Source organism: Teleopsis dalmanni, chromosome 1 (genome assembly GCF_002237135.1).
Source record: "Teleopsis dalmanni isolate 2A chromosome 1, ASM223713v2, whole genome shotgun sequence".
NCBI classification, from domain to species: domain Eukaryota; kingdom Metazoa; phylum Arthropoda; class Insecta; order Diptera; family Diopsidae; genus Teleopsis; species Teleopsis dalmanni.
The window spans coordinates 59,550,970-59,572,556 of NC_051846.1; the positions used below are offsets into that span (position 1 = coordinate 59,550,970).

A 21,587-nucleotide genomic window follows, 5' to 3' on the forward strand; every position below is an offset into this window, starting at 1 on the left:
CAGATATTATCTTAACATCTAATAAATGAGAACGCAAGAGTTATATTTTCAGAGTGTAAAAAATACGGTGTAATGAATTGGTAAGTTATTAGACAAAGCTTCAAAAGTTGAAGTTTTAAGCACAAAGAAAGAAGTATACATGATATGGTTATGAGGCTGTCCCTGTCCCAGCTCCAGACGCTGTACTTTTGAACACAAAGAAAAACGTATGCAGATTGAAGTCAAAAGTGATTATTTCGAAAAATTAATGTAAAAGATAGCAAAGATTCAATGTCATACAACCAAACTCGCTTAAACAATAGTCCTGGTCTATACTTAAATCTTGTTTCATTTCTTAAACTCTACTAAATGTATTATGATCTATTGTACTAAACTTTAAATAATAATCTTCTTTGGCAATTGTGCAGATTGGCTTTAAAAATTAAATTATCATATCATTATCAAATTATCATTTGAAACCATTTAATTAAATATTTAATGAGATGTTTGGTTATTAGATTAGTATAATATAGATATAGATGTTCCTTCCATATAAAAGCTGCATTCGTCGATTTATGACAGTTTTAACCGCAGAACTAACATGCTTCTTAAAAGCAATTGTTTATATCTGATAATTGAAGTGTAACAGATCTATCACTTCAATTCTTGTTATTAAATCCAATTGTTTAGCAGGTATATGCTCCTCTTCTCTAAGTACTTAAAGAAAGAAAAGCTTAGTGAAGGGATCCTTTCCTGTTAGATCAATTTACTGGTATAGTTCAGTGTAACTTAGTTTTTAAAGTGACTTTTGTTGACGTTCAATTTTTTAAATGATACAGTGTCTACTTTGATGAATCTTTGGATAGATCGTATATGCTTTCATTTTCTCACTTACTTATGTCGCCATAACAACTCGTTACTGGGTTTCGGCCTAACGTAGCATGTCTCTTCAGTGCTTGAGTGCAGTGCAGTGGTGCGTTAGTGCTCTCTCAACTTGATCACTCTACCGGAGATAGAGTCTATTTCTACGTCTTCTTCGTTCAACTACTGCTTCAAATACCTTTCGCGCTGGAGCAGATTCATCCATTCTCAAGATGTTGATTCGCAGAATTATATTATTGTCGTGATAAAGCTCATCGCCAACTTTCTTACTAGCAACAAAGTTTGCCAAAGTTGCTAAAACTTGTAATAAAAATTTCTGCTGCAGGTTTTTGGATTACAAGTTTCCATTCCAATATATTAAACTTGACATAAACCTGTTTGTGTAGTGTCCAATTAAGAGTTAAAGAACTTGGACTGATTAAAATAACTCCAACTTTTAATTAATTTTGAGTTTTATAATAACTACATTTTTAACATAATTTTCTTATTTAAAACTTTTTCAAAATGTGGATTTATTTTGATTGTTGGCTTTCAGACCGATTCCAGTAAAAGACGTCTGCCTGAACTTACTACAAATGAACTCAATGTAATCTAACTTAATTTGAAATTGAATTATATTTTGGGAACAAATTTAATCAAAAACTTTAATCATATTTTATTTGAAAACAAAAAGTAACAAAATTACTCAACTCTTGCACACAAAATATCACAAAATATTATATTTCGTACCTTTCACAACTTACTTGACTCTTTTGACCATATAAAGTGGCAAATTCATGTGTAAAGTACACGACATTTGCATCTCAACAGAAATGAACAAAAATAAATTTCTAAAATAATTTTGTGCATTTGCATATGACACATTTGAAGTACCTGGAAATAAAATTTAATAATAGAAATTTAAGAAGAAAACATTTCTAATATTGTAGAAAGTAATAGAAAGGACTTTAATGAAAACCAAACTGCATCTTTTTAAAAACATATAAATTTTTAGTTATTTTATTTTTTATTGTCTTCTTCTGAAATAAAATGAATACTAAAAATATTTAACAAGTACTTAAATATTATAAAATAAAATAAAATAAAATAAAATAAAATAAAATATAATAAAATAAAATAAAATAAAAATTAAATCTTAATACTCAAGTGCTATCTAAGCTTCATTGGATACGTATAAAAAGCTACAAGTCATAATAGTTTTTTTTATAAATCCTATAGAAGATTTCTACACAAATAAGATACTCAGTCAGACTAATCTTCAATTATTTATATTTTAAAAATATAACATTTCATAACGTATATAGTAATATTGAATTTTTTGAGAAGTTACAAAGTTTCCACTCCAAGTGGTTGGATTGAATTGCAGTGAAAAGCAAAATTGAACTCATTCCCAAAGTATCTTGAACACACCTTTTCCATAAAGTCAAGCTTTTATGTTTTGAAAATATTAATTTTGTTTATGACAGAAACTACAGGATTCTATTGTTTCACAGTATGAAATCAACATTTTGAAGTAATGTATTTACAAAAGTGAAATTGGACTTTTCAGACATTTTCAACTTAAATTAAATATCAAAGTTTGTAAAAGTTGAATTATATATAATACCAACAATATGTACGAAATATATATAAAATATATATAAATATTTATAAATATATATAATATATATAAATATATTTATATAAATATCTTGTATGTGTCATTATCTATAATTAATTTGGTATATAACAGTATATAAAATTTTAATTGTACTATTAAAATTAATTCTTTATATTTTGCTACTGTTCCTTTTTTAATAGAGGTGTTCATGCTCTTTCTTTGGTAAACCTAGGGCAGTGGTAAAAAAAAATTACAATTCCTGACCTTCAACAAAAAACTACACGGCAGTATTTCTAATTATTCTCTTTTCATAGAACAATGACTATTTGCAAGAATCCGTATATTTTTTTCTGAAATCATATATACGATTATTTGCTAAGTAATTAATCTTAAAAATGGCACAAGTCTTTTTGGACTGCTTAGGTATGGTAAATTATTCTTATAAATTTAATTAATACTTTCGATAATCTTATAAAATTTTGCTTTAACTATTCAACTAAAAGAGAAAGGATATATTACACACATTTATATTTAAAATTCGTTATAAACTACTATTACTATTGATTACTAATCAACAGTAACAGTAGTTTATAACAAATTATAAAAATTAAATTTCAAACAATTTAGAATTAAATAAAAAATTAAGATTTAAAAATTACGAGTTAATTAAGAATTAAAGAAAATTAAGAATTAACGATGATTTACATGATAATACAATCTGCACACCATTATCTATATATATTGGTTGTATTATATTACCCATACATATTGGTCCATGACCTCCCTTCTGACGTCTCTAGTCCAGATACCCCTCCCAATAGACCTTGTTCTAGCTTTACGCCTTAAACCTTCTCAATACCTATCCCATTAATTCGACGAGTTGGACAATAATCCTCTCTCTATTCCCCTTTACAATCGTGGCTTTCGTGACCTCAGTCACAAAGTTTATCACTGACCCCACCCCCGCTATTTAGTCGTAACCCCACTCTCTTCATTATTACCCTTTTCCTGATTACTGGAATGAAGTTTACACATTGCTGTGGGAATCTTCTCCATTCATTCTAAAGAGGTGGGTTCAAGTCTCACACTGTTGCTTTCGATGCTTTCCACCTACCAAAAAAAAACCCCGTATGCATTACCAATATATATAACCCATTTATATTACCCATATATTTTGTATATATTGCCCATATATATTACACATATATATTACCCTTATATATTGGTTATATTACCTGTGTATATTACTAATACATATTGGCAATATTATTTATAGCAGCAATACGTAGATTACAATAATTAATAATTTACAATAATTAAGTTAATTTATATATTGCAACTGTGGATTATGCATTAATTTAAATTAATAACACAACAAGAAAGTGTAAGCTTTGTTTATGAATATGTATTAGAAATTATTAAAACTGTAAATTTATAATATATTAATTGAATTAAATGTATGTGGAGTTTGCGTGTTAACATACAAGATCATGATTTAATTCCTGGCAGTTATAGTCCAATAATGATATAACGGATATTTAAACCAATTAAACCAAGGTTTATAAAGACCTCTGTTGATGTATATTTAACGGTATCCTAAACAGTTATATGGTTATTCAAAAAATTTACTTATTTAAAAATTGACTCCAGTTTTTAGAATAAGCCAATTTTTAAAAATTTGTTTATAAAATGAAATCAACAAGTGCCATTTCAGTCAAGTTGTTATAAAGACTTCGATTTTTTAAAAAATATATCCAAGTTTTTCTCAAAAACCTACGAATGTGTATCCGTTAGTTTTATAGTACTTTTATGTTAAAATAGAGACTGTCTTAATAAATCATTAAGGAAAACGAATATTTTCTTCTTAGAAACATTTTAGCCGGTCTCTCACAAGAAACATTCTGGGGTTATTACTCTACCTAAAATTGGGTAGAAAACTTGAACCAATCACATGAGGTTTGGCAAGCGTTGCATGTACCATAGATGAATCAAAAGTTGAGAACAGCATTAATGGGAAATCTTCTTTCCAAAACGTGTATCCAACAGTATTTTAAGCAAAATTTTTTGCCATCAAAATCTGTGCTTGCATTGCTTGAGAAGAATGAGAAAAAGACTGGTCTAACAAGCCTTAAGTTCTTTAAAAAAATTATTGAGGTATATTGGTAAATAGCATTACTGTTCTCATATCACTAGGACAAAACTACCGCGTTATCTTGTTGTGGGTACCGAGATATAAGAGAAGCAAAGAAAATGGAAGGTTTCATTAAACGAGAACCCCAACATTTAGAGGACCTGAACCATTCTGCACTCTGACAAAAAAGCGTTATCTGGACAATCTCTGAATTGACAGGACTAGTTATTGAATAAACTGTAGCATACACATAAAAGCTAATAGATTCACCTGCTTATCTAAAGTAATTTCGAATTGACTCCTTACACTGAACAGAAATGGTATCAAAGTTTTCATTTGGTACTGATTAGCCATGATAGGCTAAGGACTTTCAATATCTGCCATTTTTATGAATTCGAGTTTTATACCTCTGAATATATTCTCTATGAAATTTCTAAAATGATTGCTGCTCATTTGTATATCTATGGGACTGACTGTTTACAACATGTGGAATATAACATAGAAAACTTCAAAAGCGTCAAAGATGGTCAAGTTAATTAAATGATCGGTTTAAACAATTAGGGTGAGCACAATAGACCATCAGATTTTTGGTCTATTTTGCTAACTATTGTACAACAATTGATGTATAGTAAAGTATTGCTATCGGCACCTACATTACGCATGCTGACAGAAATGCTAATTTTATTGTAAACAATTTACAACTCCATATTAAAATGTTGATCAGTAATTTCTGAAGGTAGGGAATTACAGTTGATGTTGAAAAAACGAAAGTTATGTTAATTATAAGGTATAGAAATCAAAACCCAAAGAAAATAAAAGTCAATAATGAGAAAGTAGAATAAGAGGACAATGCTAAGTACTTAAGTCTGACTTTTGACAGAAGATACACTTGGTTAGATAATATAAGGGTCATTTTATATATAATGACTTGTAATATATCTATGAATGCTCTAAAACCACTACCACGAAGAAAGTTAATTGTGAAAAATAAGACTATATTTTATAAACAAGTAATTGGATTACTTCGTGGCTGTGTTACTTATAGCAAAGTTGCTCTATCCGCCATTAGAAAACTTCAAACTTATTAAAATATTGTACTGAATTGTATGCTTTTACTGAGACCATGGAGTTTTTACTCCATGATAGATCAGAAATGCAGATATACACAAAGACTTGAGAGTCGTGTATATCAAGAAGTAAGTGTAAAACTATATCAAAGTCAGAGCGCTGAAATTGTTCGATCTTGTGGATGCGACACAAATTCAGAATTGCACTCTCTGAACTCAAATGTAATATATATTCTGTCAGGAAGAAACTCTTCTGTAGATTTGAATAACTAATTACCATTATCAGAACTTGATTAATAAAAATAATAGCTTAAAACAATATTGTATTAAACAGAAAATAATTAAATATAATCCATGTCAAATATTTTTTTCAATTTCTTTCCCTTGTAAATTTCTATCGGGTTTGTAACAATGTATTTTCATTAATTTACATTTTGATTGTTTAATAAAATTAAACATGATTTTTTTTAAATCTTAGAACAACTATTGAAAGCAGTAAACACAAATTGCTCTCCTGTCTCTATTAAAGTTGGCCCTTTCCATTACAACTCTTCCATAATAATCAAAATAAAGTTAAAGAATCGCAGATTGTGAGGATGCATCACTATTTTATGTAGTGTGGCAGGTCAGTGTCTTTCGCAACCCTAAAAATGCGTAAAAATTATCGCAAGCATTCTCTAATGTTGAAGGATACTTTCTTCTCCGTTGTCCTTAGCGGATGAATGACGCATGTTGTAAAAACGTTGCTCCTTTTGTGCGCTTTTATTGCTGGCGTCATTAAAGCACCAAAATATCCGAGGGGAAAACTTTGGCTGTGATTTTCAGAAATTCTTCTAATTTTTACAGTTTTATGCTTACAATAATTTGTGCTGTAAATTTTTGTAAGCACAAAAATTCTACTTCAATTCTTTCCTCTTTTGTTTTTATTCGAAAAAGTTCAAGAAAGTTTCCAACAAATGTTTGCATTTGTAATATGAAAATATGAGTGAAAATGGTAGGGAAAGTTGCCAGCGAGTTTGAGAAAAAAATATTTCTTATTGCAATTTAAAGCTTAAAGTATTTAAAATTTCTTTGTTTAAGTTTTTATAAATCACAAAAAAAATAAAAAAATTTTAATTAATTGTAAAATACACAATGAGTAAAAATATTTCAAATATTTGCACTTCTTTGATTCCTAAGTTTAGCGTAAGTTAATAGAATGTGGCAACTACCCACAGTCATAATTTTATTAATAATTTATTTAGCTTAACAAACTTTGTTCAATAATTTTTAAGCAGAAATTTAATCAAGAAATTCCAAATTGAAATTACTGCCACAGGAAGATGCATTGACATGCACCATTTCTGCTTGTTATCCTGCGAACAAGGAGCACAAAGCTCAGAAAATATTACTATTCTGTCGAACAAGACATTAAATTATGCACAGATGAGTTAGCATATTTCAAATAAAAATTGATTGGAAAATCTACGGATGCACTCATTTGGCCATTGATAAAAGGGAACAATCCCAAAGGCAATGATGGTTCAGTGTCTTCCTGCAGACGTTATGTTGTCACCAAAACAATTTACACAAATAACGAAGTTTGCTCATAAATACAAACATCCAAAGAACAAACTACTTGCAACTGAAATGAGCCATAAAGTCATTTAGTAGAGCACTCCACCCACCTGCGGTGCTACTTCTCCAGTTTTGGTTTATTTTATTTTGCAATTCTTTCTTCCTCTTTACTTTTTATAAGTTCACTACTTCAGCATTGACAGCAATACCAACGGTTGGGAACCTACCTTAATATTTCACTCCACGCAGGATGAGCACCATTTCTACCAGGACGTGATGCATGTACTCGACAGGGTTCTTCCAGTATGCATGCCTTTGGACCGAATTCTTTCAAGATTTCCTTTTGAGCCAAATCAGCATCGTAAGCGAGCATTGCAGCGTCACGTTTGCTACGAGAACGATAAGTATCTGTAATGAGTGCAAATAGAGATACATTTATAAGGAGAGCAGTACAATGAAACAAATAATTGAAAGTTATTAAAATAGTTCGTAAAAAAGTTATTGTTTTTGTTTTACTATTGTGTTTCTTTAATTGTTTATGTTAAGTGAAACTTTATTATTTCTTTAGAAAAATTTGTATTGTGAATTTTTTTATTTAGTTGGTGAATTAGTTTTATGCACTTTAACTTGTGAAGTATATACATATGACTGAACTTTAATGAAAAAAAAAAATTTATATTATTTATACAATTAGAAATTCTGTTTAAATTTAATGATGATGAATCATCATGATTAAAATATTACTCAATGTATAGTTTAGATTTTTGAAGTCTATTATTATAAAATAAAGTATTGTTTTATTATATATTACTATTCAAATATCTCTCTTTTTAAAATTTACTTTGTTAAAAGCTTCAGATTCGTAAAGAAGTATGGTAATGTTATCTATGATGGCTAAGCCAAGATGCAATTTTAAACAATATTTTTGTTCCTTTTTCCTAAACTAATTTTCTTATTGATAATAATGATAATAATTAATTAAACTAAATTTGTTTTTTTAAATGATTTTTAAATTTTGAAATTGCTGAACGTAGTACAAAAACTATATATTGCACACAATGGTTACTAAATTAGTGAATGCTTATATCACCCATTTTTTGCAATAATCAAAGAAAAAATTTGCCTTTTAAAGATGATATGTAAATTAAATGTCAAAGTTGTGAATTATTTAGACTCTCTAGGTCCTGAGTAAAAAGATCCTATGAGTAACCCCACAACAAAAAAAACTAGTGATAGCAAATTGCAAAATATTAATCGAGAATTTATGTCTTATGTTAACATAAGACATGTTATTGAAGCTACATATCTCTCACATCCTTCAACTTTTCACTTCAAAAATTTGGTCAACACAAAAATATAATTGAGAGTTCATATTCCATCATCATTTTCTCTAGAGTCTGAGCGTATCACAACTCCAGACTCTATGCCACATCATACACTGAATTTTTATGAATGCCATGTTATTGAACAGTTATTTATGGGTTTTCAATGATCTAGATGTCAAAGACATAGTCATCCATCAAAAACTGGGTCTCATTACTGACGTAAATTTTATACAAAAAATTTCAATTACTGTTATAGTAAGGTTTCTGTATTTTAATGGTTACTAATCGGCCGATATTAAAAAATGGAAAGGTGTGAACTAAAAATAAGATGTCTTGGACTCACATGTCATGGACTCATATTAATATTATGGAATGGATAACGTTTTAACAGCAGTAGTTTTTAGTTTGACAAACACTGTTGAGTTCCATTTTTATATATTATCTTGAACTCGCTCTTCGGTTTGGTTTTATCTCATATGTGTTATTCTTCAAACATCTTTTGAGCTTGGGAAGGGTAGAAAATAACCGAATGGCTAGGCAAAAACAAATTGGGGAGAGGGAAGTTTATGACATAATATGGAAACTGAAATTATGTTGGTGGATAAGCAATGAATTTTATTGTAGCTCGTATAAAAACGTTATCAAAAATCACTTGACATGGGCCCTATGATATTCCATCCAATAATTAAGGGTAGGGTAGAAAATAACCGAATGACTAGGCAGAAACAAATTGGGGGGAGGGGGGCTTATGATATAATATGGAAATTGAAATTATATTGGTGGATAAGCAATGAATTTTATTGTAACTCTTATAAAAACGTTATCAAAAATCTCTTGACATGGGCCCTATGATATTCCATCCAATAATTTAAAATATATTCTGCGCAGTGTCTATTAATAATTTATAATTTTGGAATATCTACAATTCACCTACATATAAATATATATAAAAACTGTACAGTCGTGATGAATGTTAAATGTTTTTTAGCTGTTGATTGACTTTTCAAGCATTTTGAATAATATATAAAATATTTTTTTAATCTTCTTAACTTCGAGCAGACAATATAAGATATGTTCATATATGGTAAAGTGCGAAGATTAATTTAAAAACATGAGTAACAATAACTTGTACTTTGCACAATTAGCAAATACGTATTGTAAATTCCATATATTATTTTTATATCATATTAGAGGCCAGAGAAGACATCAATATTTGCAGTTAAGTAAAGTCCATAACATTTTTATATATAAAAATAATTGTGTATTTTAGTCATTAACACTGGTCTCAACTTGACCTAGTTTATACCAAATCAAAACTGTTAATTACTTTTAATTTTTAAAGCACGTGAAATGCTAAATGTTGGTAAAATTTAACCGTTTGATCGAAATTTGCCAACGATTATGCGATTGCGGTCTAAAATATTTAAACATTTTATTAGGACGATTAAATCGAATCCATTATTAAGCTATTGCAAAAATTTTATTTTGTATCGAACAACATTATCTCTCACACATTAAATGTCAATTAATTAAAGTTATAATATATTTATTTACATTTTAAATGAAACAAGTCTACATCATACAATTTACCTAATTTGATTTTAATTAATGCAAATTAGGGAAAAGTAGTAGGTAGTAACAATTTTGTATTTAATTTTTTGCATTTATTATTTTACTTTTAATATTAGTTTAAATTAATGTAATCATACTGTAATCATCAATGTATAGACTATTATGAATATGAATAGTTTTACTATAGGTCAGGACATGTATTGAAAAACTTACAAATAAAAATAAGTAGTAAAAGTATGGGTTTTGTGAAGCCAATCAGCGCTATTTCCTACACTGACAAAAATTATGAACTAATGTATTATTAATTAAACTAAAATTTTTGGCTTCTTGTCCTGGTTAAATTTGTTTCGCTTTTCAAAAAATTGTAGTTTCACAATAGGTTGCTTCCAATGACGATACTTTAAAAGCTGGGTGTAATACGAGTACAAAAAGTAATATAGAACAAAATATGTTGGCTAGTCCAAAACACATCGTGTACGAAAAATGAATAAAAAATTTGTTATAATTTCTAAAAGTTTTTCAAAATTAACCGTATCTCTATTACGAACATCATGCCATAAGAGAATGAAGGATTAATATTAAGGATCAGTATTAAGAATTTGATATTACTTCCAACTCTTCGCTTTAGGTTTAAAGATATCTGAAAGACTTAATTTTATTCTTATTGGTGAGGAAAATACTCAGATAGTTCCTGATTATCAGGCTAGCTAAATTCCTGTCCTTTAATTGCTCAACGTTCTGGAGTTTATTTAAAATTATGATATCAATTCCGTATGAGGAGCAAACCATATTTCGTAATATATTTCTGTTAAGAGTATTGCAAATAGGTGAGATACTATCGTGGGCTATAGTCAACAACCAAATTTATAGACTTTTCAGGTTGATTTTCTTCTATTTTATTGGGAAGAAAAATCACTGTATCTCACAGAGACACCGATTGTGCACTAGTTATTTCCGACTATTTGATTTAAAGGTTTTTCAGGTATGGTATATATCGTATTTGCGCTTACGTTAAGTTCACTAAACAAGTTCACTAAATCGAACTTAACCTAAGGTACTGTTATTTGTAGGTTATGTAGTCTCAAAATTGTATTATCTTCAAAAAAAATTGTCGTATTACAACTTCTCTAAGCGTATCTTAATCATGTCTAAACAATGTTACGGATATCCTAAATAAATTTACACTTGAGTAATTCTAGGAAAAGAATAATCAATATTTATTAATTTTTAAATTACAGACTGCACGCACTAAAAAAATGCTAAATAGTAAATTGTATAGTTTTAACAAGAGCTTATATTGCATATTTAGTTAAGGCCATTTATAATTGCCATTACAATGCTATAAGTTAAATGATTTTTAAATTGAATCAAACACAATATTAATATGAAACGTACAATTTTAATTTAATACTTAATGTTAAATAGTCGAGGTGAACACAGAAAGTGGAGAGATAATGAGAACTGTTTTTATAAAGAATTTAATTGAACGATAATTAGAAGGGGATGAAAAAAAAAGTTGTTAATTTATAAATTATTCTGTCTATCAAAAATCTCTTGTTTTAAGATTATATTATATTATTTCGGTTACAAACTGTACACACTTACAGCAATATAGGGTTTGGTAGTTTAGATTAATCTGTCTGACCGTAAGCCATTTATATGCTTATTGATTCTTAGCGATATTGTATACAGTTAAGCCTCTATGAGGATTTTCTAGTTGACAATTTTGCATATTTAGGGAGCACCAAAGCAATATTGCTTAAACAGAAGTCATAAGCATTTTATGAAAATTTTTCAAAGTATATTTTAATAGGCGAGACCCACGTGCGATTTAAGACGTACCTAGACTATGTGCGTCATAGTTTTATTATATATACATACTATCATAGTTTTATTTATAGTTCGCTAACTTAAGCGAACTTAAGGATACTATGTAAAACATTTCAAAAATAATTTGAACAAATAATAAATCAGTTAATCAATCAATTGTTTTGAAACTTTTTCACGTCATTTTCATATAGACCAATTTAATGAAACATATTTATAGATTTAATTATATATTAAAACATCGTTAAAATCGTTAGGCGTAATATTTTGTAAGCAGATTGCGAAAAAAACAACCGCTTATTTTAAGAGAGACATACGAAATACTAATATTGCTGACTAATTTTATCCATCTTCTTCGAAACCGCTTAACCAGCTTAATATGTATTTGCTAAAATTTTAAATGTATCCACTATGAATGATTTTTGCGAATACAAGTAATATTTTTGTTTATTATTTGTATTTAGTTTCTTAAGATTTTTATTTTTCCTTTATATATTTTAATACTTATATTTGCGATATAGATCCTTCTTTTAATAATTTTTTGATGAAATTTCCTAATTTCCAATAAAATTTCAAAAGAAATTCAACACACCAGAATTTTGCAAATAGATGTACTTGTCACGTATAGAAATGTATGGTCTGGTCTCATTTAGGCAGATTTATTTATTAACATCGCTAATGAGGATAATTTATCATACAAAGTGATTTCATATAAATGAGATTATTATAAATAAATTAACTCATTTAAGGTGAAGAGTGTGAATGCAACCCTTAACAATAAATTTCCCGTAAGAGAAATTAACAAAATTTTAAATGTCATATATCATGTGCTTTATATGTAAATGTAAACAAAGTTATTTCACTTGTACATATAAATCAGCACATGCCAATAAAAGCGACTTAATTACATTAACATAAGTATACTTAGCTGCAGTGGAAACTTGATATAAGACTGATAACATTTTGAGTGCTATCACCTAAAGTAATTCTTATATTATCTCTTCATTTTTTAACATGCTTACAAGAAATAGAGCCTATTATTGACATTCTAAAATTTTACATTTTTAAAACTTAGAAACCCATTTTAAGTAGGACTCATTCACTGCAATACAAATATACCAACGTTTATGTTAATTCTCCATACATTTTTCATAGACTGATTAAGGTATAGTTTTCATTTTTTTTACCAGAATTTCTATTAATGGCGCAATCGATTCGAAATACACTATATGTAGCCATAATATTAACAGAAGAGTCACAATATCAGATAACTTCTCTTCATATCAGCCGGTTTAATCTACAATTATTGCAGATTATTAAACCATTGCCTTCCTGGAACACAAATGATTATTATGATTTGACTGTCTATATAACATAACTTCATGATCGTGATCAGAAAAACTGAAAAACTGGCGTGATCATTCGTAATATATCTCTGTACCTAACTTGGTCCAATGTTTCGTACTTTTTCATAACTGACATCCGAGTCAAAAATAAATTAATATTCTTTTTTTTTATATAGCAAAATTTTATATTCAATACAAAATAATTTTTTAGAGATAATAATAAAAACATCAGTAAATCGTGAATAATAAATGAAAGTTTAATTATAAAATATCTCAACTGGATGCTGTTCATTCCAATAGAATATTATTCCGATTAATAGCTACTAATTTCAAATTAACTGCCCATCTTATTAGAATTTAGTAATAAAATTTTTTCTAAATTTGTTGTAGATACTTAATATGAAATCAATTGCCAGCAGAAAATAAATGCAAATGTTTAGCACTCAACTAATTTTTTTAATTTGTTTATTTTAAAAAGCATTGAACCCGAAAACAAAATGCATTATATGTAAAAAAAATAAAAAATTTGTTAAAAAAGCAGCTTTTCACATTTGTAAATAAGTTGAGGTTCTCTTAATTGAAACAAATGTCAACAATTAAATAAAATTTTATTTGTTTTAAAATTTTTTAATTTTGTAAAAAAAAATAAGTGCTTAAAATGACGTTGTTAAAAATTTGTTGCAAAATGAGACATATGAGATTGAATATCATATTAAAAAATTTTTATTTTTCATTTAAATCTTTTCTGAATTTGTAAAAAATAATATATTAAACAAATAAATTAGAAATTTTATTGTGTTTACTTAGAAATTTAAAACGCATTTACATGAAAATAAATACTTTCCTTTATATTTATAATTATGTAGGAATATGGAGAAATGTCTGGTCTTTGGTTCAATAATTATACAAATGTATTATTAACTACTTGTAAATAAAATATATATGCAAAATAAATTCTAAACTAATTAGATATATTAGTATTTTAACGCTGTATTACTATATACACACATATACATACACCCGAATAAATCTCTGCGTACCCTTGATATTTACATTGACGGCTCCAACCTTTAGGATAGAGTCCGAAGAGGTATATTTAAAAAAAGAACTATGTCTTTGCATCTCACTTCAACTATTTAACCATTGCAACATCTTTTAGTCAGAAGTTCCGAGCAACAACATAAATATCACAATATGCTTGAACTCATACACAGCGCATCTCACTTAACCCCAGGGCTAATGAGTTCGGCAAAGCAGGCACACTGTGCTCTTAAATTCACTGCTCAGACATCGGTATCTTACTTGCGATGGCTATGCGGGACACAACAAAATATATATATCAATAGCTAAATTGAGTGATGGAGAAAACTTAAGCTTTCTATGGAATGGACTAGGTGGGTAGGTTGGAGTGGCGGCCTTGTATCCCTAAAAAGTCCACTTGAGCTCAAAAAATGGCCCATTGTGGTACCACATTGGAATGGAATAAAGAATAATATATATTATTATTACATCAAAATATTGATTTGAAGAGATTTGCAAGAAGAAGCCCGTATTAAAAAACGAATATAAGTTTTTTAAAGAAATATAATTTTCATATAATTATCGAGAGCTATACCTTTGGTCAACGTTTTAATTCGATTTAACGAATGAGCTGAACCGAAAACTTTTCGTTAAATAAAACAAAATCCTATAGCCTAACGTATTATGCGTTATGTACTATCACACATATGTAAATAAACCTATTCATCTATAAGTTATATAGTCAAAGTATGTAGCTATATAGTCGAATAAAACCCTCGTAGACAGAAATATACTTCGGAAGCGGCTTTCAGATTATTTGAATAATTTAAAATAAAGATTTTAAGTTATTGAAAAATCACGAAGCACTTATAATGAATATATATGGTATATGTAGAAATACAGTCCTTTGAAAAGTTTCGGAGTGGGCTTTAGGCCCTCAGGTTTGCTCACTGGCTACGTGCTTTGTTGACAAGTACAATCTGGACAATGAGTATTTGTTTTTCTGGACGGAGTTATTCTAAACCTATCAATCTAATTATTTACTTCAGCAATTCTTTTAATTACTAAAAGTAATGTCAAATCAAAGTATTAGCCCAGTGTTTATTTATTATTTCAAAAGTTCACTGTAATAATTTACTTGTGTGTCTTTTTATTTAATAGTCTGGGAAGGTGCTGTTTTTATGTCAAACAGTAGTCCTATCTCCAAAATTGTTTTGTGTTCTGTACCTACATGCATATGAGGATGAACCTATTCATTTATCAGTTATTTAGTCAAAGGTAATTTATAATGATTACAGGTTTGGACATAAATCAAGGAATTGTCTTCCGTGATTCATCACACCCTCATCACTTCTATTCATGCCACCAAAAAATTGTATAGATTGAAGTATCTCTAAAGAATAGTATTTATATCACTTAAGAAGCAGTTTATATTTTCAATGTAAAAATACATTACAGGCATTACAAAATATATTAATACTTTATATTATATTATGACTAATATTATTTAATTGTATTGTTATCTCCACTAAAACTTAAAGAGCTTCAAAATAAATTTCAATTAAGTATAACTTACTTGGATTCAATGAGTAGGCCAATTTCTTAGCAAATTGTGATAATCTCACTGATAGAACAATTACTGGAAACCCAATCAATTGTACTGGTAATTCAAAAAGTGGATCGGGGTTTTGTGCAAGGCCATCCTCTACGAACTCCAGTAGCAACACCAATAAAACATACAGAGTCGGTATAAGCGAAATCGTTATAACTTGACCCAATTTCATGTTGAAATTATTGTGATATTTTTTTTATAGCGTTATGTGATGTAATAATCTCTAATGAAACTCTTATCACAGTTCACTTCTTTCACAGTAGTACCGTTTAGTTCACTTTATCTTGTTTTAAAACTCTTTTATGCACTAACTTGGATTGTTACACAACATGCAACGGTTTTATTTAAAAATGTGAAATACTTTGGACTCAGTCTCGAAATCAACTACCAACTGTGCTTGTGTCTAGGCTTTAACTGACGTCGTTTCCAACAATGAACAATCAACAAGCGCGGCTCAAAATCTCTTCAAAAAAAAAGTATTACAAAAAATACAAATATATGCGTTCACCTATATACACAGCATATATACATACATTTAAATGTTTACTAAATTACGTATATCACAAATGACAAAACATTTAAAAATGCTGCCAAAATCCAATGAAGTTGTAGACGCTGTTGGCTGTTCGCTTTTGGCAAGGCAGCGGGTTAAACCAATTGACCAATTTCTTCAATCTTTCAGTCTTTCGGTATTTCGATATTTCTTTCTTCTTTTTCACTTTTCATTGGGTGTGTATTATTTTGTTTATATTGAAACATACGCATAAACATACGAGTAGATACATATAGTATGTATGGATACATACTTTGCTTAATATCTGTAAACGTGATAATTTTGCTCACACGCGGAAGACTTCGTTCGGCTCAGACACTTCAGTGAAAGTGAGTGAACAAGTTTCTGATTTTGGTTTTACAGTTTGGTAGGCAGATCCATGCCAGACCTACCTTAAAGAAACTAAGCCAAAAGAGTTGCACGATCACCGACAAGTCGATATGGAAATTGATTTGCATTACAATGCCTCCAGCGTTTTCGACTGGTTTGGCGAATAAACTTGCTTCTTGACTTTTGTTTGATTTATTTACATTTTTTCTTCGGTGAAAAATAAAAAGTAAATATTTTTGCGCTTTTTGCTTGGCCATTAGTTAAGTTATGAAATATTTTTTTCTCCGCACGCGAGTACATAATAATGGCACATGCATAATTATACTTTTTGATGGACTTACTTTTCGTCGTTACCGACAATTTGGCATTAGAAAAAGAAAAAATTGTGTAGTACTAGCAAGTGCGCTTTACCCAAAAAAATTGTTAAGTTTGTTGTTGTAAATTCGTTTGACGTAACATCACGTCAAAATAAATAGTGTATACTTATTTTTATTTCATTGAGTCGATTTACAACAAAAAATTTAACAAAACTTGTTACTTGCAATTATAATGTTATTTGCAATTATAATTGGGAAGTATTTTACTTCAAAAAATACTCGTTTCTTGAAGAGCATTCACTAATTTATTAACGATTCGAAATGTATTTTAACCGATTGAGGCTTGAAGAGGATGCATTTGCTGATTTATTAAGGATTCGAAATGTTTTTGAGCCGTTTAAAGTTTAAAGAGTACGCAATAGGTCCCTAGATTTAAACGAATTTTAGAAATCACTGTCAAACGAAATCTAACAAATTTTTGGTTGTCAATTCCACAAAAAAAAAACTATAAAAGCTATATTCTGTGTTCTGTTATATGATACAGTACAATATAGCTAAATCTTAAACAAATATATATATACAAAATACTTGCTTACTTAATTAGCCACTACTGATGTGAGTCATTCTTGGCCGTGTCATGTAGGCTCCGCCAACCAGCCCGATCAGTAGTTTGCTGTCACCAGTAGTACTGCGCGTCTCCAAATCGTTGGTCACCTGATCCTTCCACTGAAGATGCGGACGTCTTCTACTGCATTTTCCACCTATGGGTACCGAAAGATACGAGAGTTCATTTTTACGACTATTTTTGGTAAACAAATTATGGTAATGGTGGTATGAGTTAACTATTTTATATAATTAAAATTCACTATTGTCACATGAACAGTTTTCCCAATAAAAAATCAAGATACCATTTGTACTTATTCGAGCATGGAAGAGTTTTTACACAATTGTTAATAAAGACAGCATTAGCTTTGCAATAAGTCTTTAATCTAGTGAAACTATGAAAGGTTACATGGACCTTATATCTGTCTAATTGATTAAAATGAGAAATAGATATTGTAATGCTAGTTATCTATCAATTATCAGTTATTTACAATTTTTAAAATGAAAAGAAAACTCGGTAAGCAATTTGAAGAGTTTGCACTCAGGGAATGGGAACCAAAACCACTGAGCAGTCAGAATGAACAAATAAGAAATAACACCAAATAAACCCGATCCCATTACTGCACATAGATATGGATGAACCACTATATTTCTAAAAGAAGTAATAAATTGAGCCAAAACCACTGAGCAGCCAGAATAAACAAATACGATAATAACACCAAATAAACCCGATCCCATTACTGCACATAGATATGGATGAACCACTATATTTCTAAAAGAAGTAATAAACTGAAAATTTCTTCTGATGAAAGTGCTCAAAGATAAGATGATTCGATCAGTGAGAAACAATATAGTTTATATTTTACGATCATATTATGCATTAGAATGATTCACAAACGTGAGAAACAGTTATTAAACGATGTTTATTATTTAGACCGTTTGTATGATGAAATAAAACCGAAAAGACCAAATTTACATAAGAAAATATATTATAACAGGTAGCATACTAAGTTATATATGAATGCAATCACAATACCAAAATTGATCGTATATGTTATTTGGATTTTATTCGATATTTATTTTTTTTTTGAAATTTGAAAAAAAATCATTTGGGGTATGGATTTAACAGAATTCGGACGTATTTTCTTCAAAGATGAATATTTAAAATACCCTGAAGAATTTTACTTATTTTTCAGATGATATAAAAAGGGACCATATATAAAAATAAAATTTTAAAATAAGCCAAAATGCAATAATGTACTCTCAATTACCACTAATTTATCTAATAAAGCCTTTATAAATGAAAAAATATTTAATCAATAAAAACGAAATAGCAGATTTGAGGCATTACCACAGATACGCATTTATATAAAAAAGCAACATCGACGAAGCCTAAACTTAGTGTTTTCATGCCTCTATAAACAAAAATAGTAATTAATTTTATATTAGTTGTTATTTATTTACTATTATATTGTTAGTTTCTTATAACTATAATTAAAAAATTAAAACTCAAAATTATTTCATTAAATGAAAAACAGCCCAAACTTGTTATATGTATATGTTATATGTATGTGTGTTTTATAGAGTACTATCAGGGCACTACGCTATTTCGTCAATACTTCAACGTTGGCTCATGCCGACAAGCAAACTGTGTAGCAGTTGCTATGATGCAGACAAAGTGGAATCCATCAATCACTCCTTATGTCTGTCTAAGACTTTAGACGACGGTTTTAATGACTAGGAAACCGTTTCTTCATTGAGCTGGTAGCTGTAAGGAAAGATAGTTCGTTAAATCTTTTTACTGTAAGAACCTATTATAAAACAATGATAAGTATAGGTGATAGTCACAAGGGAATTTTAAAACCATCATAATGGGTAATGGTTTAATCCAAGTGTAAATATTAATTAGTGGTGTCCTTATTTTTCAACATTTTTTTATATCTCACTCACTCAGGCTGAGTGAGTATAGTATTATTTCTATTTCTATTTATTTCTATAAATAATACTAGAAAGAAATAAGGTTGTATTAAGTTGTATCCTAAAAGCTGAAGAGGTTGAAGTTGTTAGAAAAAATTTTTTTTTAATTTAATCTAACTGAAAAAAAATCATAATTTGCGGATAATTTGGTTGATAGAAAAAAAGAAGATGATTCTTCATCTCCCAAAGGAAGACATAAAGAATGATTCTTCATCTCCCAAAGGCAGACATAAAAAATTGTTATGTTATTGATGTTCGCATCAATATGCACCTTCAAGTTAACTTATGTTATGGAAAAGTAGTCGAAGCAACTACTAACAAACAATAATCATACACTAGATACCATTGAAAGAGCACTCCATGGCACACCTGAAATATGGATCTTTACGGAGACTTGAAGGTTCCAACTATTAAAATGGTTATAAAAGAAAAAGTAATAAAGCTCTTCGAAAAAACATGCAAACACGCAAATTCAACACTAAACCAACTTAGGGTGTGGGCAACCCAATGACACTTAATTAAACGCTTAACTCGCATAAAGATCAAAATCGTCTCTGGGCATATGAGGTCCACTAACCAAGTAGAACAGAAGCTCTGATTGACATCAGCTCAACGAAAAACAAAGAAGTAAACAAAAAACTTTCGTATTGTAAGTTATATACAAACATTTTAATCTAACTGTAAAATATTATATATAATACTATATATAATATATAAAATATTATGTGTATGAGATATTTTTTAAAAATAATATTAATACTAAAATTTTCATTTTTTTATGGTCAATACTAATAATATAATATTAAACACATTACACATATGCCTTTTTATTTCAATCTAAAATTTAATAGACTAAAACTAAACAAATTAAATTAATTTTGGCCTTTGGCTATTTAATTATTTTAATAAAAACTAATTAACACATATAGTCAATATACATTGTGACCGAAAAGCTTCCGGAAATTTTAAATAAAACGCAAAATTCTTAATCTTCATCAATATTTATTTTATCTCCTTCAAAATATGCTCCATTAGAAGCGATACACAAATGCCAACGTTTCTTCCAATCATCAAAACATTTTTTATAGGCGCTTTCCGGTATGGCTTTGAGTTCCCTCTGCGAATTCTGTTTTACGTCTTCTATGGATTCAAAACGCGTTCCTCTGAGTGGTAATTTGAGGTTGGGAAACAGGAAAAAGTCACACGGTGCAAGATCAGGTGAATACGGTGGCTGTTCGATGGTATTTATTGAATGTTTGGCCTTAAAATCGTTGATAATGTTGAACAAATTGAGGTGAATCGGAACAAGCCGGGCGTTGACACGTCGCATACACAAATTGTCCACCAAAATCAAACGAGCCATCTCACGACCGATGCCTAGCTCTCGTGCTATCTCTCTAACACTCACATGAGGATTTTTGAACACGATTTCCTTTGCCTTTTCAATGTTTTCGTCGGTGGTAGAGGTCGAAGGTCGTCCAGAACGCGGCATGTCTTCGACGGTCGTACGACAGTCCTGAAAGGCTTTGTACCACTCATAAACTTGAGTTTTCGATAAAACTGATTCCCCATAAGCCTTTTGTAGCATTCGCAACGATTCTGCACACGAAATTTCGTTCGAAAAACAAAATTTGATGCAAACTCTTTGTTCAATATTTTTTTCCATTGTTTTTTTCGCAACGCACTACTGAGGTGAACTGGTTTCAACAGCTGCCGTAAACGAACTGTCTGACAGATCGCGCTCATTTTGGCATAGTATTAAGGACAGTGCTGCCAAACTACATAAACTTAAAATATCGAAAAATATACAGCGCGCGAATTTTAAATGAGAACCTCCGAAAACCTTTCGGTCACAATGTACGTATATGTACATATATATTTATTAAAAC

The 21,587-nt window shown here is 29.2% G+C and overlaps 1 protein-coding gene across 1 annotated transcript in view; it reads right to left on the reverse strand.

Annotated features, from left to right (window-relative positions):
- Window positions 1–16,090, reverse strand: part of LOC119669377 — a 41,980-nt gene extending 25,890 nt beyond the window's left edge. The window contains exons 1-2 of the mRNA XM_038079236.1: window positions 15,883–16,090; window positions 7,444–7,624 (exon numbers count right to left, since the gene is read on the reverse strand). Of these exons, the coding sequence (XP_037935164.1) occupies window positions 7,444–7,624; window positions 15,883–16,090 (389 nt within the window). The remainder of the gene's footprint in view (window positions 1–7,443; window positions 7,625–15,882) is intronic.
- Between the last annotated feature and the right edge of the window lie 5,497 nt (window positions 16,091–21,587).